The sequence below is a fragment of the Triturus cristatus genome, chromosome 9 (genome assembly GCF_964204655.1).
Source record: "Triturus cristatus chromosome 9, aTriCri1.1, whole genome shotgun sequence".
Lineage (NCBI taxonomy): Eukaryota > Metazoa > Chordata > Amphibia > Caudata > Salamandridae > Triturus > Triturus cristatus.
In genome coordinates, this window is record NC_140592.1 from 837,917,398 (window position 1) to 837,936,027 (window position 18,630).

General features: G+C 50.9%; 1 protein-coding gene across 1 annotated transcript in view; it reads right to left on the minus strand.

Moving 5' to 3' along the window:
• Positions 1-1,249: 1,249 nt before the first annotated feature.
• The window catches only part of TDRD9 (tudor domain containing 9), a 2,714,501-nt gene continuing 2,697,120 nt past the window's right edge, over positions 1,250-18,630 (minus strand). Inside the window, exon 36 of the mRNA XM_085626273.1 lies at positions 1,250-2,109. Within this exon, the coding sequence (XP_085482399.1) occupies positions 2,008-2,109 (102 nt within the window). The 3' untranslated portion in view covers positions 1,250-2,007. The remainder of the gene's footprint in view (positions 2,110-18,630) is intronic.

Genomic DNA, 18,630 nt, shown 5'->3' on the forward strand with positions numbered 1-18,630 from the left:
CCAACTCCTCTCTCCAGTTCGGTTCCTCCAACTGGTCTGCAAGAGGGTCCACAGACCCCTCCCAGTCCTCCTCACCCTCTCCTGTGAGCCACTCAGGCTGGTAAGAAACAGCAGGAGTGAACAGGGGTACAAAAGTACCGGTCGGCGCCGGTCCCGATGTCGGTCAACGTCGGTCCAGCGCCATGTCCTCATCGTGGGAGAGGCCGGGGTCCACGCCGGCTGGGGAAACAACCAGCGTCGGAGGCAGTGGGGGTGTCGTCACTGGATTTGGTGCTGGAGGAGGTGTCACAAGATCGACCGGTGCCGATCTGGATCCAGGCCTGGATCCTTGGGGGCCCTGCGGCACCTAATCCACCGTCATCGAAGGCCTAGAGGCCCCAAACAAGTCCGCGGGGCCCAAGGGCGCGTCGGCGGAGTCGGGCTGCCCGAAGATCGAGTGTAAGGCTTTGTAAAAGCTCCGAACCTGGGCAGGAGTCGCTCTGGGTCCTGGAAAGGGAGGGAAGGCCGGAGTTGACCGAACAGGCTCTGCAGGCGGAGCCGGACGACTCCCTTCCGCATCCCGCGTCAGTCGGGCAGAACGCGAAGAGCGACGATGCTTCTCCGCCTTCTTCTTGTGCTTCAACTTACCCGAAAATCAAGACTTCGATGACGAGTGGTGGTGATGACTCGCCGACCAGGTCTCGCAAACTCCCTCTTGACCGGTACCTTGAACGACGCGGAGAGGACTGCCGGGCCTCGAGAATCTTTCGGGACCGCTCCTGCAAAGACTTCGGATTCATGGCCCAGCAGTCGGAGCACGACTTAGGGTCGTGGTCACACTCCAGGCACCAAAGGCACATGAGGTGCGGGTCCGTAACCGACATCAGTATGTGCAACATGAGCATGATCAAGACAAAAATGGTTTTGAAGCACCTTCCATTACTTTGCATGTAAACAATGCACTGCGCTAGAATAACTCCTTAGATAGACTAATTTATCTGCTCATCCAATGAAAGGACCAACATTTGTATGCAAGCCAAACTCCATAGGCCATTCATGACATTTCAATCCCAAAGGCTAATGAATATAGGATGATAACCACTAATTACAGAGGAGGTTTGACCTTTTGTGCTTCTTGTCTGTGTCAATACATTAACTTTGGGAGGAAAGCAGTTAAAGTTGCCTCTAACTCAGGCAGCAAATTCTTAAAAGGCGCAGCCTCCCTTTAACCAATGCCACTCAAAACAAATGCAAGAGGACAAGCAGACATGGCTTCCAAGCCTCAGATTTATTGTCAATGTAGAAATTTGTAAGTAGTTAGTAAGGGGGGTCGTTTTTGTCTTTTACTTTTGTGGTAGATCATATAAAATGTCACCATAAGAAAAACAAGTAATTTCAAAAAAGATTTTATTTCCAATCAAGGAATATTTAAAATCTAAACTTTAATTTTAAACACAGTTGTACTTCTCTTTTTCCTTTAGATGCAAATTCAAACGACACACCCTTTTTATCTGAGACAGCAAGAATACACAGTAAATACAAAATGTTATTTCAAACAGACACAAAATAAGGTTTTGAGGATATAAAAAAAAGGCAACATGCAAACTTCAGTCTAATATTAAACATACAATTTAAATCAAATTGCATCCTTTCCATGTACTCAGAAAATTAACCTTGGAACAGCTGCAATGGTATTTATTTGCACACCATTTGAAGCTGCTAAAGAATACACATTTCTGAAAAGAGAGCATCCAAAACAAAAAAGACAGGTCTGTCCTTTTAAAAACATATTAAGTAAATTGTTTCCATATTTACAGATCTTTACAATGTGAAAAGGTAACAGCCTAGCAGTATACACAAAAAAGGAAATCAGAGAGATAAGGAAGTATCTTAACAAATGTACAGCTTTGTATTAAGATGCTAAGTTCTTTATCAAAAGTGATTGCTTTCAGTTCACACTTGAAAATCTTGAAACTGCAGAACCTTTCAGCTATCTTATGTCTTAGTAGTCCGATCATCAAAAAGTGTTTAAGGGTTCAACATGACCAGTTTGTGAAACTGGTAAAGGAATGCGTTCTTTCCTACGTTATGATGCACAGGAGACTGGTCGATGATCAGCTTGGGGTCCACCTAAAGGAACAAGAGCAATTAAACATTAAAAGACCATCAATAAGTCACTATGATGCAAAACAAACTGTATCCTTCTATAAAATAAATGTACTTGGCTTTTAAACTGTTACAACCAAAACATCTCTCCTGGCTGAATGTCTAGGAATGGATAAGCCTTGTGCCAGAAGTCTAATACATGTTCAAGGTGTACCAAGTAGAGTTCCTCAAAACTGTGATATTATTTTGCCAGGGATACGATCTTTCCCTTGCAAATGTATTATACTGTGAAATCTGGGTGGATTGCGGCATTCATAAGGTTTAACTTATGGGAGCAAGGGGATACTAAAAAGGATACATGGATGATGCAAGCACAACTTGAATTGGTAAACATTTTAGGTCTAGCAATTCTAATTCACATTCTAATTGGAGACCCATAAAATGGTTAAACCACAATGGAGTATTCAATATAGACATCGAAAGATCATACAACCATCAAAGAGGAAAAAAGGGTGCATGTGAAGAATTTGTAAGCAAGGTCAAGCATACAGCAAATACTGACACTGGCAGGCGAATAAAAATATTCTTCTCTATTATTGACACCTTGAAAGATGGACTGGAGTCATTCCATAAAAAACACATGTATGCTTAAATCTGTTTACTCTACATATGGACATGCCAAACCTAGTCTCAGTTCAACATCACTCTCCAAAGAGACACGCTAGACAACGGTGTGAGGAAGAATTAGGTTACTTACCCCGTAAGCATGTAGGCTGTAGACTCACATGCTTTGCATACTTCCGCCATCTAGTGTTGGGTCCGGATGTGTGAATTTTGTTTCTGTTTCGAGTCCCGAGGTAGAGGGACTCCTCCTCTTGGTAATACTGTGAATGGGCATCAACTCCATAGTAGACTGTTTTCCCACAGGCGGGTGAGAATGGAGTATAGAGTATGTGGAGAAATAGAGATGTCCATGCATGTAAAATAAAGATGAATATAAATTGCAATGACCAAAGGGGTCCGCGAAGGGTGCAAGTGAATCTACAGCAGTACATGCCAAGAACAGATGCGTATAGGCTAAGTAACATAATCCGTTGGAGGCATGAGTAGCTGTAGATGCACATGCTTTGCATACACTGTAAAGCAGTGCCCTTTTAAAGTGGTGGCTAACCTGTGGGTGTTGCAATTGTTTGAAAGAGTGTTTTTCAAACAATGCCTGACCTACATTAGCTTGTTGTTGTGCTAAAACAACCACACAGTGATGTTTAGTGAAGGTGTGTGGTGTAGACCATGTAGCTGCATTGCAAATATCAGCTAGTGGGATCTTACCTAGAAAAGCTATTGAAGCCCCTATTTTTTTTTTTTAAATTAAATCTTTTTATTAAACATTTGTCAGTTGCAGTAAAGAGTGTCACATTAACAGGTGCATTATTGATACACAGAAACTTTACACTTCAATTTTACATTCCTCTATTGCGTCATGTAATCTGGGCACTGTCTTAGTTAAGCGTTTGACGACAGTTAACATCATATCTTCACCTGATGATATTCTGTTTGTACCCTTTCTCCCTTCCCAGCCCCTATCCCTTAAATTCTCCTATATTCCACCCATCGGCTCCATATCTTTTCCCATTTCGAGGGCAACCTCTACTCTCATAGATCACCTTTTCTTCCTGACAGAGAAGGGCCAGGTGATCCTCCAAGATGCGATGGAGTGTAGGTGGGATGGAGGGAGGGGTAGTCTTAACAGGGAGGGAGTAGCCCCTTCAGACTATCTGCAAAACCCACCTGTCCAACGTGATGTTGTGCCAGTAGGAGAGGTGATGACGGATCCTGCCGCCCACTAGCAACTGGTGGCCCTGAAAGATCGGACTAGGAAGGTATGGAAGCTGCTGCAGAGGGGGCACTGGTGGACTGGCCTGCCTGCTGGCCCTCATACTCACGACAGTGGGTCCCAAATCCCCGGCCCCGCCGAGGCTGAACAGCTTGCGCGGGCCTGTGGCACTGGGCAGAATGTGGTGGGGCACCCCTTCGGTAGCCACGAAAGGGACAAAAAGCAGAGGTGGTAGCGAGGCCCAAAGATCTGGCCGTAGCCCTAGCATCCTTGAGGCCGGGGTCGACGCCGGCTGGGGACACAACTGGCGTCCGAAGGGGCGGAGGTGTCACCAATGGATTTGGCGCTGGAGTTGGTGTCATAAGGGGGAAACAATACCTTTCAGTAGGTAACAACACGGTCGTTACAACAACTGCGTTGTTACCACACGTGGCATTACATCGCAAGACGTTTCAATGACTTGTGCTAGGTGGTGTGCAACACCAGGGAATGTGTTGGAGTTTAAATCCAACACCTTCCCTGCTGTTGCGCTAACTGGAGTAGGAATAGTAATTTATACTATTCCTAAGTCCAGCACACCACCTGGCACAAGTTGAACGACCTGCGATGTAATGCCATGCGTGGTAACAACGTGGTCACTGTAACAACCGTATTGTTACCTACTGCTTGGTAATAGCCCACGTTGTAATGTGCTACATTCGTCGTAACGTTGACCGGCGCCGATCCGGATCCAGGCCTGGATCCCTGGGAGACCTGCGGCGCCGAGCCGAAGCTGCCGGCATCGAAGGCCTAGAACCCCAGCCAAGTCAGCGGGGCCCGAAGGCACACCAGGCAGAGTCGAGCTGCCCAAAGATTTAAGGGCTTTGTAAAAGTTACGGAGTTGGGCAGGGGTTGCCCCGGCTCCCGGGAACGGAGGCTCGGAGTACCCCCAATAGGTTCTGCGGGTGGAGCTGGACGACTACCTACCGCATCCTGTGTGGCGTTGGCCGATGGACAGGGAGAAGGCGAAGAGCGACGGTGCTTCTTTGCCTTCTTCTTGTGCTTCGACTTACCCGAAGATGAAGACGAGTGATGGTGGTGAGTCTGCGACCAGTCCCGCGACCTCCCTCTCAATCTGGGACCTTGAGCAGTGCAGAGCTGACTGCCGGACCTCAAGAAGCTTTTGGAACCACCCCGCAAAGACTTTGAGTTCATGGACCGGCAGTCAGAGCACAACTTCCGGTCGTGGTCGCGCTCCAGGCACCAGAGGCACAGAAGATGTGGGTCCGTGACCGACATCAACTTGTGACAGGAGTCACAAGGTTTGAAGCCGGTCCGACGATGTGACATCTCTTGCACCAGGAGTCAAACGACTCAAAAATAGAAGTCGCCAAAAAGTAGAACAAACTCTAGTCATAAAAGACTAAGGGTACCGCTCTTTCTGAGTATGTGTTGGCTGGCGCGGAAAAATAAACAACGGACGTCTGCGCGCAGGGGCCGCATCTAAGTAGATACCGCAATGTAATTTTGGCGATCACGATGAATGCGAAATCGACAGACGCCACCTCCCGATGCGCAAGGGTACTGCTGAAGAGAAATTCTCTGGCTCCAGTCTGACACCAGGGGTGATTCTAAGGTCATGAATCAATAACTAATAGTCTCTTTCAGATAATTATTTTCCTGTATATTAAGGGTCACAGATCGGGTCCTTTAATAGCCGATCTTCCAAGGGGGAATATTCTGGTAGTTGCTCTCCTTCTCGGATATACCGTCGGAGTGTGTGCTCTAGTTGCATATATCCTTTTTTTTCTGGGTCTGCCAGATGATATTCCTTCTGCAGGTCTTCAAATGAGATTATTGCCAAACCTCTCCATACGTCTCCTAGGTGAGTTACGCTCAGTAGTCTCCATTTAGTAAACTCCTGTAGTTTGCCTACCTCCTGCAACGTCACTATTCCACAGTGGGCAGGCCTGCCAAGGCCCATGCATCAGGCGTTAGACTAATCCGTTTCAGTGTGGGACTCCGCATTACCGCACTGAAATGCATTGTCACGCCTATGCTGTGTGTCAGCTGTCACTAAAACCACTGAGTAAAACTTAAAGTCTGTGGCGGTGTGCGCCCGCTGCTCTGGCAGACTTGGAGCTCGCAGCTGAGCTAAGACTGCTGGCAGCCTCACTCAACAGCTACAGTGTATCATGATGGTGATTCAAATCACCGAGGCGTGGGTCTGACTGTCAGCCTGGCGTCATCGCGGGGGTGTCAGATCCTGCTACGATGCACGGGGAGTTTGTTTTGAGAGCTAAAAGGCTGCTGGCTAGTTTGTGCCGTGGCGGGCACCGTGGCATATCAAGGCCGGAAGCAACGCTACATATTACTGCGGCCAGAGGGAGCACTGCATATTCCCGCGGCCAAAGGGAGTGCTGCATATTACTGTAGGAAGGTGGATATCTGACTATGGTTACCCCCAACTTTTTGCCTAGTGTCTAGCTGGTTTTTCGACTTAGTTGGCCTGAGATCCTGCCATTCAGGGTCTCAGGCTGTCTGCTCTCTCTTTAAAATGGACTCCATATACCCTAGGTACATTCCCAATTGGTAAGGATCACCTTATTGGACCCTGTACAGTGTACCCTAGGTACCCAGGACATAGGTGTACCCTAGGCCTCCCAGGGGCTGCAGCATGTATTATGCCACCCCTGGTCTGGCCTTCCAATCAGACACAACTGGCTGATCACTCAGCTGGGGCAAGGTCGTGTAATCACCCCTTGCTTAGATATAGTATACCTATATCTACCCTTAAAATAGACACATGTGTACCTATCAGCCACTCCTATGGCAGGCCTTAACAATCCTGGAGGCAGAGTGCTTGGTAACATGTGAGATGGTGCTCTAGCATGAGCTGAGCCTGTCTGCAGCTTTCGGAACCATGTCCTTATAGCTGTTCTATGATATAGCCTACCATATACTCTTAAAGTGCCTTATAATCTTAAACGGTTATGGTAACTATGGTTTGGCTTTATCAAAACATGTCGTGTAAGGTGTCTAACACTTTGGAATAATACCCCCATACCATTTCTGGTGATGAGGATATTATTCCCCCTTCTAGAGGGAGAGACATGTTAAAATCCTACTTTGCTGTTTAACTCTAACCAAAGCCTCAGCATCACAAAATGGATGCTGCTGCCACAGACACGAGTCTGACCTCCTGCTGCTGGGAGTGATCCCAGCAAGGGAGGCTTGGACAATAGGTTTCCTGCTTGGGGAGGTGCTAGCACCTCCCCAGACAGACTTTAGTGTATTGGGGCAGCGAGGGCTGAAAGGAATGAGACATGCCTGGGGCACACAAGGTGTCCCATGCATAGTCCATTTCAAACCGGTGCTGGGGCACACCAGCCCCAGTCCTGGCGCAAAACTGGACAAAGGGAAGGGGGTGTAACCACCCCCCTCCCAGGTCCCACCCATAAGGCGTGACCTAGCAGGCAACCCAGCCCCCCAGATTAGTATAAGAGTGGTAGCTGGGCCCCAGGAGATTAGATTATCCTGAACCTGCAACTTGAACAAAAACTCTGGAGCTTCGACATTCGACGAAAGAAGAAGACTGAAGAATCTCCCTTGTGGCCAAGGAGTGGCTACCCTGTGCAAACAGGCACCATCAAGAGACTACCCTTTGCTTTGCTGAAGTTCTACGAGGGACCGAATGCAGAGCCCGACCAGAGCCTTAACTTCCAGACTTCTCTGACCCTGATCCACATCCACAGCCGAGCTGAGATCCGTGGAGGCGACGAGAGACGTGGGACCGGCTACCTGGGAAAAGTGGCTAGTATCTTCCAGCGCAGCTTCTGAGGCACCCTCGAAGTTGTGCACCGGGGATTGAGAAGCCCCAACCCCAAGCACCATCTGCACCGAAGATCAGCCCCCCACACTCCACGATTCCTGCGTGGGGCCCTTCTGCATTTTCCTGCTTGCCGCGTCTGTCCGGTTGCTTGCCCGTTGGCTAGTGGCCTTTGTGACGACGCACCCTCAAATCTTCACTGCTGGTTTGGCTCCTCCAGACTGGCTCCCGCTTCCTTGCAAAAGAGAAGCACCCCAGACCTTCCTGGTCTGCACCAGAAGCAAGTCCTCCGTTCTTTGAGGGTCCCGCTTGCCAAGGCTTGGTGAGTCCTAGTTCGACTTCGACGCCGCCGACAGCAAGAGCCTTCGTGGGACAGCTCGCCTCCTGGTCCTGGTCGTCCTCGACGTCTCCTGGTACCCGTGGCTGCAGCGACAAGCTTCACCTTTCACCTGCAATCTTCACGACATCGCCTGGTTCCTTCCTGGTTCCACGTGGTCACTGGCTAGTGACCTTGACTCTGTCACTTGAAATGAAATGAAATGAAAAATTATATTTATATAGCGCATAGACTACCCGGAGGCCTCGCAGCGCTTTAATTGATCACTGTGGCGGGCCGCAGGGTGAGACTAGCACGTTTTTGCGAACAGGTGGGTTTTCAAAGCTTTCCTAAAAGCCAGCCGGTTATTATTTTCTCTGCTTGCAGGTATCCTCTCTTCTTGATCCCAGCCTTGGGATCCACCGGACACTCTTCACTGACTGCCTGTCAGCAACTTTCTTTCAGGCATCCATAGAAGTCCACGACGAAACCCGACGCAAGTTCACACCTATGCACCCGCAGCCCGTGGGCTAGGTAACTTGGGTACTTCGGTGCTCACAAGGGTAGTGACTATCCTAGGGTCTAGTTTCCGAGTCTCGACTCTCTAGCTGCTTCAGAAGTGTCCTTAAACTGTTAATTTCTAACGGTTAGTAATTCTATCGACTTTTACGCATTACGTGTGAGTGTTTCCACTCTGCACCTGAATCCCGTGGGCCTCCCACTTCCTAACTGTTGCTAGTGCAGTGTAGCCCCAGCGATTCCCTAGGCCTAGGCCTATTCTATTTCCGTGACAGTGGTCCTTATACCACTTCTTTAGTATATGGTTTGCGTGGCCCCTAGGGCCTAACTGTATTACTTACCTGTGTGACTTAATGTATGCTTGAATAGGACTGTGTTGTACTTACCTCTAATCTCATAAAGAGTGCTGAGGGTTTGACTAGAATAAATACACTTTATTTTATATATATATCTGTTGTGGTGTCCTTTCATTTGGTATTCAAGGGATTATATATGGTATCACAGCTGGCTTCACATGCCATTCAGAGTTTAGCCTAAGACTGCTCTTGTCCATGCTACCACTAGGATAGCTGGTCTATAAGGTTGACTTTACAACCAATCACCATAAGGGTTGTTTGGACTGATATAAGGTGTACACTAGAACTAGTGACATCATACATCAGGCCAACTTCTCACAATTACTGTGGCCGAAACGTTGCAAATAATCACGGCCAGAGCGCTACAAGTTATGATGGTGCCTGCCGCGATGCTCGCAGAGCTGCCTGCAGCAGCTCGCACCGGCCCAGGCCGCCGTGTGCTATTAGCTGTTGTTTCTGCCTACACCCTGCTGAATTCAATATTTTACAGCAGCCGAGGGAGACTGAGACTGGACGGCCCGCCCGGGACTCACAGGAGTCAGGATGGGACATCGGCCTGGACGGCTATCACTGGAGGCGGGCATACTTGAATTGCCACAGCCCGCGGTGGCCTGAGCATGCCTGCAGCAAGCCTTGTAAACCAGAGTCTACCTGCATTTAAAGAGCGTCAAAGGCGCAAGGCCAGAATTGGTTAAGAGGGTTATAGGAGCCCGGAACCAATGCGCTGCTTCTGAAGGTGTCCGGCGTCTCATGAGCAGACATTTGACATGTATACATGGATGATGGTAAGACAATTTTTTCTGAAGTTGATATTGTGACGTGAATAGATGTGCTAACCTTGAGCTTTGCGAGGGAAAGGTTGGTGTTTTTCCTGATTAGAGGTCCCAAGTACAGTGACTATTTCCTAAATTCATTTAAAACAAGATCTGTATTATATTTTATTAGTTCTGCTTTTGCATTCACAATCCTGAAGCAATGTAGCACTGAAAATTGTAACCTGCATTAGTGTAGTTAAGCAGTATAATTTTAAAAGTAATTCCTGCTAAATACATGCACAAGAAACAATTTAGAACAGTGCACATTATATTTTATCGCCAAAGCAACAGCTGTAGCCCAGCATCAATCCACAGACCTGCAGGTACCTGAACTCACTGTCTCTCGAATGCATCTCTTTTTTATTCTCTCTCTGTGATTGACAGGCTGGCTGACGGCTCTTACCTGTTTATGTGCTAAAGAACAAGTTACTTACCTTCGGTAACGATGTATCTGTAAGAAACATTAGTTAGTTAGATTCCTCACCTTAGAATATCCCCAGGCGTCAGACTGGATCCGGAAGATTTTTCGTCAGCAATACCCCTTGCGCGTCGCTAGGCATCGTCTGCGGCTCCGCGTCCGTCGTCGGCGTCGTGCGCCGGAATGACGTCGTCGGAGTACTTAGATGCCGCCCTCGCGCGCTGACGTCAGTTCTTGTACATAGCCTTCCGCGCCAGGAACGCAGAGCCATGCAAGAGACCGACACTGGTGACCAAAAATTCTAGGGCCCTGAAAGGGGTAGCCTTAACCCTAGATGTCAGTTCGCAAAACGGGGAGGATGGGTGGGTCGGTGAGGAATCTAACTGCTGTGCAGTGCCCTCCGAGATCAAGACATGGTCGGACAGGTTGCCGTGATGCTGGGCCCACTGAAACTTCAGGTCCCACTGCAGAGCACGCATGCGCCGCCTGGTGTGATGCACTAGTAGGATGCAGGAGGCCATCAACCCCAGAAGCCACAACACTAGCCTGACCGAAACCCAGGATAGAGGCCGAAAGATGGGAATCAAGGCCTGTATATCCCGGACCCGCTGTTCCAGTGGATGAACCCGGAACTGCGCCGAATCGAGAACCGCTCCGATGAAAAGGAGCTTCTGAGAGGGGCTCAGGTGTGACTTCGGCACGTTGATGGAAAACCCCAGCAAATGCAGGAGATCCGCCGTAGTCTGGAGGTGGGAGACGACTGCCTGGGGCGAGCCCGCCTTCAACAACCAGTCGTCGAGATAGGGGAAGACTGGAACCCCTGATCTGCGCAGATGAGCTGCGACCACCGCCATCACTTTCGTGAACACCCGAGGGGCACTGGTAAGGCCGAAGGGGAGCACGGTGAACTGAAAGTGCTCCTGGCCCACCGTGAACCGCAGGTAACGCCGGTGGGCCGGCAGGACGGGTGTAGGAGAGTAGGGTCTGCTTTCTATGTTCACCCCCACTTTTTGCTTTTGCTTTACTGGTTTTCGACTTAGATGTGGCTGTGGGCCTGCTAATCAGACCCACAGCCCTGCTGTTCTCTCTCTAAATTAATACTATGTACTTTAGGTACATAACCCATTTGGATAGGATCACCTTATTGGTCCCTGTACAGTGTACCCTAGGTACCCAGGGCATAGGTGTACCCTAGGCCTACCAGGGGCTGCAGCATGTATTATGCCATCCCTGGCCTGGCCTTCCATTTTGACACAACTGGCTGATCACTCAGCTGGGGCAAGGTCGTGTAATCACCCCTTGCTTAGGTGTAGTATTCCTATACCTAACTTACATATAGACACATGTGTACCTATCAGTCACTCCTATGGCAGGCCTTAACAATCCTGGAGGCAGAGTGCTTGGTAACATGTGAGATGGTGCTCTAGCATGAGCTGAGCCTGTCTGCAGCTTTCGGAACCAAGTCCTTATAGCTGTTCTATGATATAGCCTACCATATACTCTTAAAGTGCCTTATAATCTTAGACGGTTATGGTAACTATGGTTTGGCTTTATCGAAACATGTCGTGTAAGGTGTCTAACACTGTGGAATAATACCCCCATGCCATTTCTGGACATGAGGATATTATTCCCCCCTTCTAGAGGGAAAGACATGTTAAAATCATACTTCACTGTTAGCCTCTGACCAAAGCCTCAGCATCACAAAATGGATGCTGCTGCCACGACACAAGTCTGACCTCCTGCAGCTGGGAGTGATCCCAGCCAGGGAGGCCTGGACAATAGGTTTCCTGCTTGGGGAGGTGCTAGCACCTCCCCAGACAGCCTTTAGTGTATTGGGGCAGGGTGGGCTGAAGGGAATGAGACATGCCTGGGGCATACAAGGTGTTCCTTGCATAGTCCAGTTCAAACCGGCGCTGGGGCACTCCAGCCCCAGCTCTGGCGCGAAACTGGACAAAGGGAAGTGGGTGTAACCACCCCCTCCCAGGTCCCACCCATAAGGCGTGACCTAGCAGATATCCCAACCCCCAGATTAGTATAAGAGTGGGAGTTGGGCCTCAAGACTTTAGATTATCCTGAACCTGCAACTTGAACAGAAACTCTGGACCTTCGACATTCGACGAAAGAAGAAGACTGAAGAATCTCCCTTGTGGCCAAGGAGTGGCTACCCTGTGCAAACAGGCACCATCAAGAGACTACCCTTTGCTTTGCCCACGTTCTACGAGGAACCGACTGCAGAGCCCGACCAGAGCCTTGACTTCCAGACTTCTCCGACCCTGATCCACATCCACAGCAGAGCTGAGATCCGTGGAGGCGACGAGCGACGTGGGACTGGCTACCTGGGAAAAGTGGCTAGTAACTTCAAGCGCAGCTTCTGAGGCACCCTCGAAGTTGTGCACCGGGGATTGAGAAGCCCCAACCCCAAGCACCATCTGCACCGAAGATCAGCCCCCCACACTCCACGAGTCCTGCATGGGGCCCTTCTGCATTTTCCTGCTTGCCGCGTCTGTCCGGTTGCTTGCCCGCTGGCTAGTGGCCTTTGTGACGACGCACCCTGAAATCTTCTGCGCTGGTTTGGCTCCTCCAGACTGGCTCCCGCTTCTCTGCAAAGAAGAAGCCCCCCAGACCTTCCTGGTCTGCACCAGAAGCAAGTCCTCCGTTCTTCGTGGGTTCCGCTTGCCAAGGCTTGGTGAGTCCTAGTCCAACTTCGACGCCGCCGACAGCAAGAGCCTTCGTGGGACAGCTCGCCTCCTGGTCCTGGTCGTCCTCGACGCTTCCTGGTCCTCCTGGCTGCAGCGACAAGCTTCACCTTCACCTGCAATCTTCACGACATCGCCTGGTTCCTTCCTGGTTCCACGTGGTCACTGGCTAGTGACCTTGACTCTGTCCCTTCTGCTTGCAGGTCTCCTCTCTTCTTGATCCCAGCCTTGGGATCCACCGGACACTCTTCACTGACTACCTGTCAGCATCTTTCTTCAGGCATCCATAGGAGAGGACGACGAAAACCGACGCATCTTCACCCCTATGCACCCGCAGCCTGTGGGCTAGGTAACTTGGGTACTCCGGTGCTCATCAGGATAGTGACTATCCTAGTGTCTAGTTTTCCAGTCTCGACTTCCTAGCTACTCCGGAAGTGTCCTAAATCTATCGTTTTCTAAACTGTACTATTGCTAATGACTTTTACGCATTACGCGTGAGTGTTTCCACTCTGCACACGAATCCCGTGGGCCTCCCACTTCCTAACTAACGCTAGTGTAGTGTAGCCCCAGCGATTCCCTAGGCCTAGGCCTATTCTATTTCCGTGACAGTGGTCCTTATACCACTTACTTAGTATATGGTTTGCGTGGCCCCTAGGGCCTAACTGTATTACTTACCTGTGTGACTTAATGTATGCTTAAATAAGACTGTGTTGTACTTACCTCTAATCTCATAAAGAGTGCTGAGGGTTTGACTAGAATAAATACACTTTATTTCATATATATATCTGTTGTGGTGTCCTTTCATTTGGTATTCAAGGGATTATATATGGTCTCACAGCTGGCTTCAAATGCCATTCAGAGTTTAGCCTAAGACTGCTCTTGTCCATGCTACCACTAGGATAGCTGGTCTATAAGGTTGACTTTACAACCAATCACCATAAGGGTATTTGGACTGATATAAGGTGTACACTAGAACTAGTGACATCATACATCAGGCCAACTTCTCACAACGGGGATGTGGAAATATGCGTCCTGCAAGTCCAACGCTACCATCCAGTCTCCAGGGTCGAGGGCAGCTAGAACCTGAGCCAAAGTTAACATTTTGAACCGTTCCTTCCGGAGGAAGGCATTGACGTTCCGGAGGTCCAAGATATGGCGTAGGCCCCCTTTGCCCTTCTTGGGAACCAGAAAGTAGTGGGAATAACAACCACGACCTACTTCTGGGCTCGGAATGCGCTCGACGGCCCCCTTGGCCAAGATGGCCGAAACTTCCTCGTGGAGAAGATTCAAATGATCCCCCGAGATACGGTGGTGCTGCGGTGGCATGGCTGGAGGGGTCGTCTCGAAGGGGAGGGAGAAGCCCCTTCGGACGATTTGCAGCACCCACCTGTCCGATGTGATGGACCGAGTGGAGCAGGTGATGGCGAACTCTGCCGCCCACTGGCGCGGAATGGGCCTGAAAGCTCGGACTAGGAAGGCTTTGAGGCGGATGCTGCCGGGGTGGATGTGGACTGACCGCGTCGTCCTCCAGTACCGCCTCGGCGGAAACCACGTCCGCGACCGCATGCAGGTTGGTTCTGCGGCCGGTGGCTAGGCGGACGTGAGGAGGTGCCCCTTCCTTGGCCACGAAAGGAGCGAAAAGAGGAAGTTTGTGGCCGCGGGGCCGAGAGGCCCAAGGACGTGGCCGTAGCCCGGGAGTCCTTGAAGCGAGCCAGCGCACTGTCCGCTTTCTCACCAAAAAGGCGAGCACCATCAAAAGGCATGTCCATGAGGGTGCTCTGGACATCCCCTGAAAAGGACGTGGACAGCAGCCAGGCGTGACGTCGAAGCGCCACCATGGTAGAAATCGCCCTACCCAGCGAGTCCGTAGTGTCAAGCCCACATCGGATTGCATGGCGCACTGCATCTCTCCCATCGGCCAGGGCCGAGGAAAGCCGCGCCCGGGCCTCCTCCGGGCACAGTGGCAGCACGTCCTCCACCGCATCCCACAGAGAGTGGGAATAACGGTCCAAGAGACAGGCGGTGTTCAAAGACCGCAGGCCCAAACTGAGCGAAGAGAAGAACAAGTTACTTACCTTCGGTAACGATGTATCTGTAAGAAACATTAGTTAGTTAGATTCCTCACCTTAGAATATCCCCAGGCGTCAGGCTGGATCCGGAAGATTTTTCGTCAGCAATACCCCTTGCGCGTCGCTAGGCGTCGTCTGCGGCTCCGCGTCCGTCGTCGGTGTCGTGCACCGGAATGACGTCGGAGTACTTAGACGCCGCCCTCGCGCGCTGACGCCAGTTCTTGTACATAGCTTTCCGCGCCAGGAACGCAGAGCCATGCAAAGACCGACACTGGTGCCAAAAATAAAATCTAGGGGGCTGAAAAGGATAACCTTAACCCTAGATGTCAGTTCGCAGAACGGGGAGGATGGGTGGGTCGGAGAGGAATCTAACTAACTAATGTTTCTTACAGATACATCGTTACCGAAGGTAAGTAACTTGTTCATCTGAAAGAAACACGTTAGTTAGATTCCTCACCTTAGAATAGATACCCAAGCAATACCATCCCCGGTGGTGGGTCTGCGAACCAAGATCACACCAGAAAGTCCTGGAGGACAGAACGGCCAAAGAAGCCATCCCTCCGGACTTGGCTGTCAAGGCAGTAATGCCTGGCAAACGTGTGTAGCGAAGCCCACGTTGCCGCCTGACAGATGTCCTGCAAAGGGACACCCCGTCCCAAAGCAGTAGTAGCCGCAGTGGCCCGAGTGGAATGGGCGCGCAGCCCAACAGGAGGGTCCTTTTTTGCCAAGGAATAACAAATTTTGATGCACAAAACGACCCACCGAGAGATGGTCCGTTTGTGCACCGCTTTCCCCTTCTTAGCACCCACGTATCCAACGAAAAGTTGGTCGTCCACCCGGAACTGCTTAGTGCGGTCCAAGTAAAAGGAGAGCGCACGTTTTGGGTCCAGACGGTGGAGCCTCTCTTCCTCTTTGGAAGGATGCGGAGGCGGAAAGAAGGTGGGCAAGGTGACAGACTGCCCAAGATGAAATGGAGTCACCACTTTCGGAAGAAAGGAGGGACGAGGCCGAAGGACAACCTTGTCCGGATGAACAGAGAGAAAAGGAGGCTTTGAAGATAAAGCCTGGAGCTCACTCACCCGTCTAGCCGAGGTGATGGCTACCAGAAAAGCAGTCTTAAGCGTCAGCAGACGAAGAGGACAATTATGAAGAGGCTCAAAGGGAGCGCACATCAGAAATGTGAGAACAAGATTCAAGTCCCACTGAGGCATTACAAAAGGGACAGGAGGGAACGTGTGAGTAATGCCTTTTAGAAAGCGTGTAACCACAGGGGACTTGAAAAGAGAGGGCTAATCAGGAAGCCACAAGAAGGCAGAGATGGCAGCAAGATAACCTTTCAGGGTGCCCAGGGCAGAGCCCTGCCGGGCCAAAGAAAGAAGAAAGAGGAGAACCTCAGAAAGAGGGGCGGAAAGGGGATCCACAGCCTTTGCTGTGCACCATGCCACAAATTTGTTCCACCAGCAGGCGTATACCGACTTTGTGGAGGGACGCCTGGCTGCCAGAATGATATCACAGACTTGAGGAGGCAAGTCAAATGGCATCAACTGTCGCCGCTCAATCTCCACGCATGGAGGTGGAGGCTGGACAGGTTCGGGTGGAGGACCGTCCCCTGCTGCTGCGACAGAAGATCCTCCCGAAGGGGCAGACGTATCGGAGGATCGGTCAACATACTGAGTAGCTCGGGATACCAGTACCTTCGTGCCCAATCCGGAGCCACCAAGATGACTTGGGCCCGGTCGTGCCTGATCTTCTTCAGCACTCTGGGCAGAAGTGGTATAGGCGGAAAGGCGTACAACAGACCGCAACTCCACTCGTGACGAAAAGCGTCGCCGAGCGAGTGCCGCCTTGGAAATTCCAACGCGCAGAACTGCTGACATTGCGCGTTCTCTTCGGTGGCGAATAGATCTAACCAAGGCTCTCCCCACTGCTGAAAGAGACCTTGCGCCACTTCGGAGTTCAGACGCCATTTGTGATCCATCATGCACCGGCGGCTGAGTTCGTCTGCTCTGGCGTTCAGAGAGCCCGCCAGATGTTGAACCACTAGAGTGACGCCCTGGTGTTCCAGCCACGTCCAGAGGCGCAGAGCCTCCTGACAAAGGGTCCACGACCCCACCCCGCCCCGTTTGTTGCAATACCACATGGCGGTGGTGTTGTCCGTGAACACCTGCACGACACTGCCCCTGACAGAGGGAAGGAAGGCTTTCAGTGCAAGCCGGATCGCTCTCAACTCCAACAGGTTGATGTGGAGACGAGACTCCGCCGGAGACCAGAGGCCTCTGATCTCCGCCTCTCCCATATGGCCACCCCATTCCAGGAGGGACGCATCCGTCACTACGACATGCTCCGGTTGGGGAAGGGAGAGGCTTCTGCCCATGACCCAATCGCGGTCCGTGAGCCACCACTGCAACTGCCGTGCAGTGCCCTCCGAGATCAAGACATGGTCGGACAGGTTGCCGTGATGCTGGGCCCACTGAAACTTCAGGTCCCACTTGTGAGAAGTTGGCCTGATATGTAGTGCTCACTATTCTAGTGATCACTGTGTATCATTCCAAACGACCCTTATTGATGATTGGTTGTAAGTCAACCTTATAGACCAGCTATCCTAGTAGCATGGACACGAGCAGTCTTAGGCTAAACTCTAGAGGGCGTGTTAAGCCAGCTGTTTTACCACCACATTTACCCCTTGAACACCACGTGAAAGGACACCACACAAGTTGTTATGAAAATAAAGGATATTTATTTATAACAAGTCTACCCTGGCTCTTTATGAGTCAGGGAGCTAAGCACACTACAAAAACTCTTACGAAAATACTTCAAGTTGCACAATTTACACAAATGCCCGAGGGGCACGAGAGACCATCTACACTAACAGTGAAATGCGAATGGTTAGAGTCTGGAGTTACTGATTCCGGAGTGATCCGATCAGTGGGACTAAACGAAAAAGGAACTGGACAATTGTAGAGCGAACCTGCGATGGAGCACCGAAATGCTCGAGTTACCTAGCCCAGAGGCTGCGGCTGCGGGAGGTTCGGCAAGATGTCGGGAGTCCTCGTTGTAGTCTCAGGAGCCTGAAAGAAGAAGTTGCTGGCAGGCGACCAGTGTCGATGTTCAGCGAGATCCAAGCCTGGATCGGTGATGAAGGAAACCTGAAAGCAGAGGGGACTCAGTTCTCAACCGCTAGCCAGCGGTCGTGTGGGCACCCGGAGGATACCGGCTGAAGTCACCTCGACCAGGTGAGTGGAGGACGTCGGACTCGGCTGTTCCTCGGACCAGGAGGCGCGGCGGCGACCAGGAGGGAGGGCGAGCTGTCCCACGAAGGTGTCTGCTGTCGATGATGCTGGGCCCAGGAATGGGGCAGCAGGTCTTGGCAGTGGCAAGCCCACGTGGTAGAGTCAGAATGGCGTCTGGAGTGGACCTGGAGGGTCCGAGGTACTCCTCTGTTGAAGGGGAGCAAGAGCCAGTCTGGAGCAACCAGACCAGTGATGAAACTATCGTGGTGCGTCGTGAAGAGGGCCACAAGCCGGTCGGCGAGTGGCCGGACAACGCGGTGAACAGCAAGGAGCGGAAGGGCCCCCACGCAGATCTCGGGGATGCTGGGGAGGCAGACTTCGGTGCTGGAGCTGCTTAGGGTTAGGGCTTCTCAAGCCCTAGGTACACTCACTCAAGGATCCCTCGGTGGGCGTGCTAGATAAGCGTCGTGCAGGTCCTGAAGAT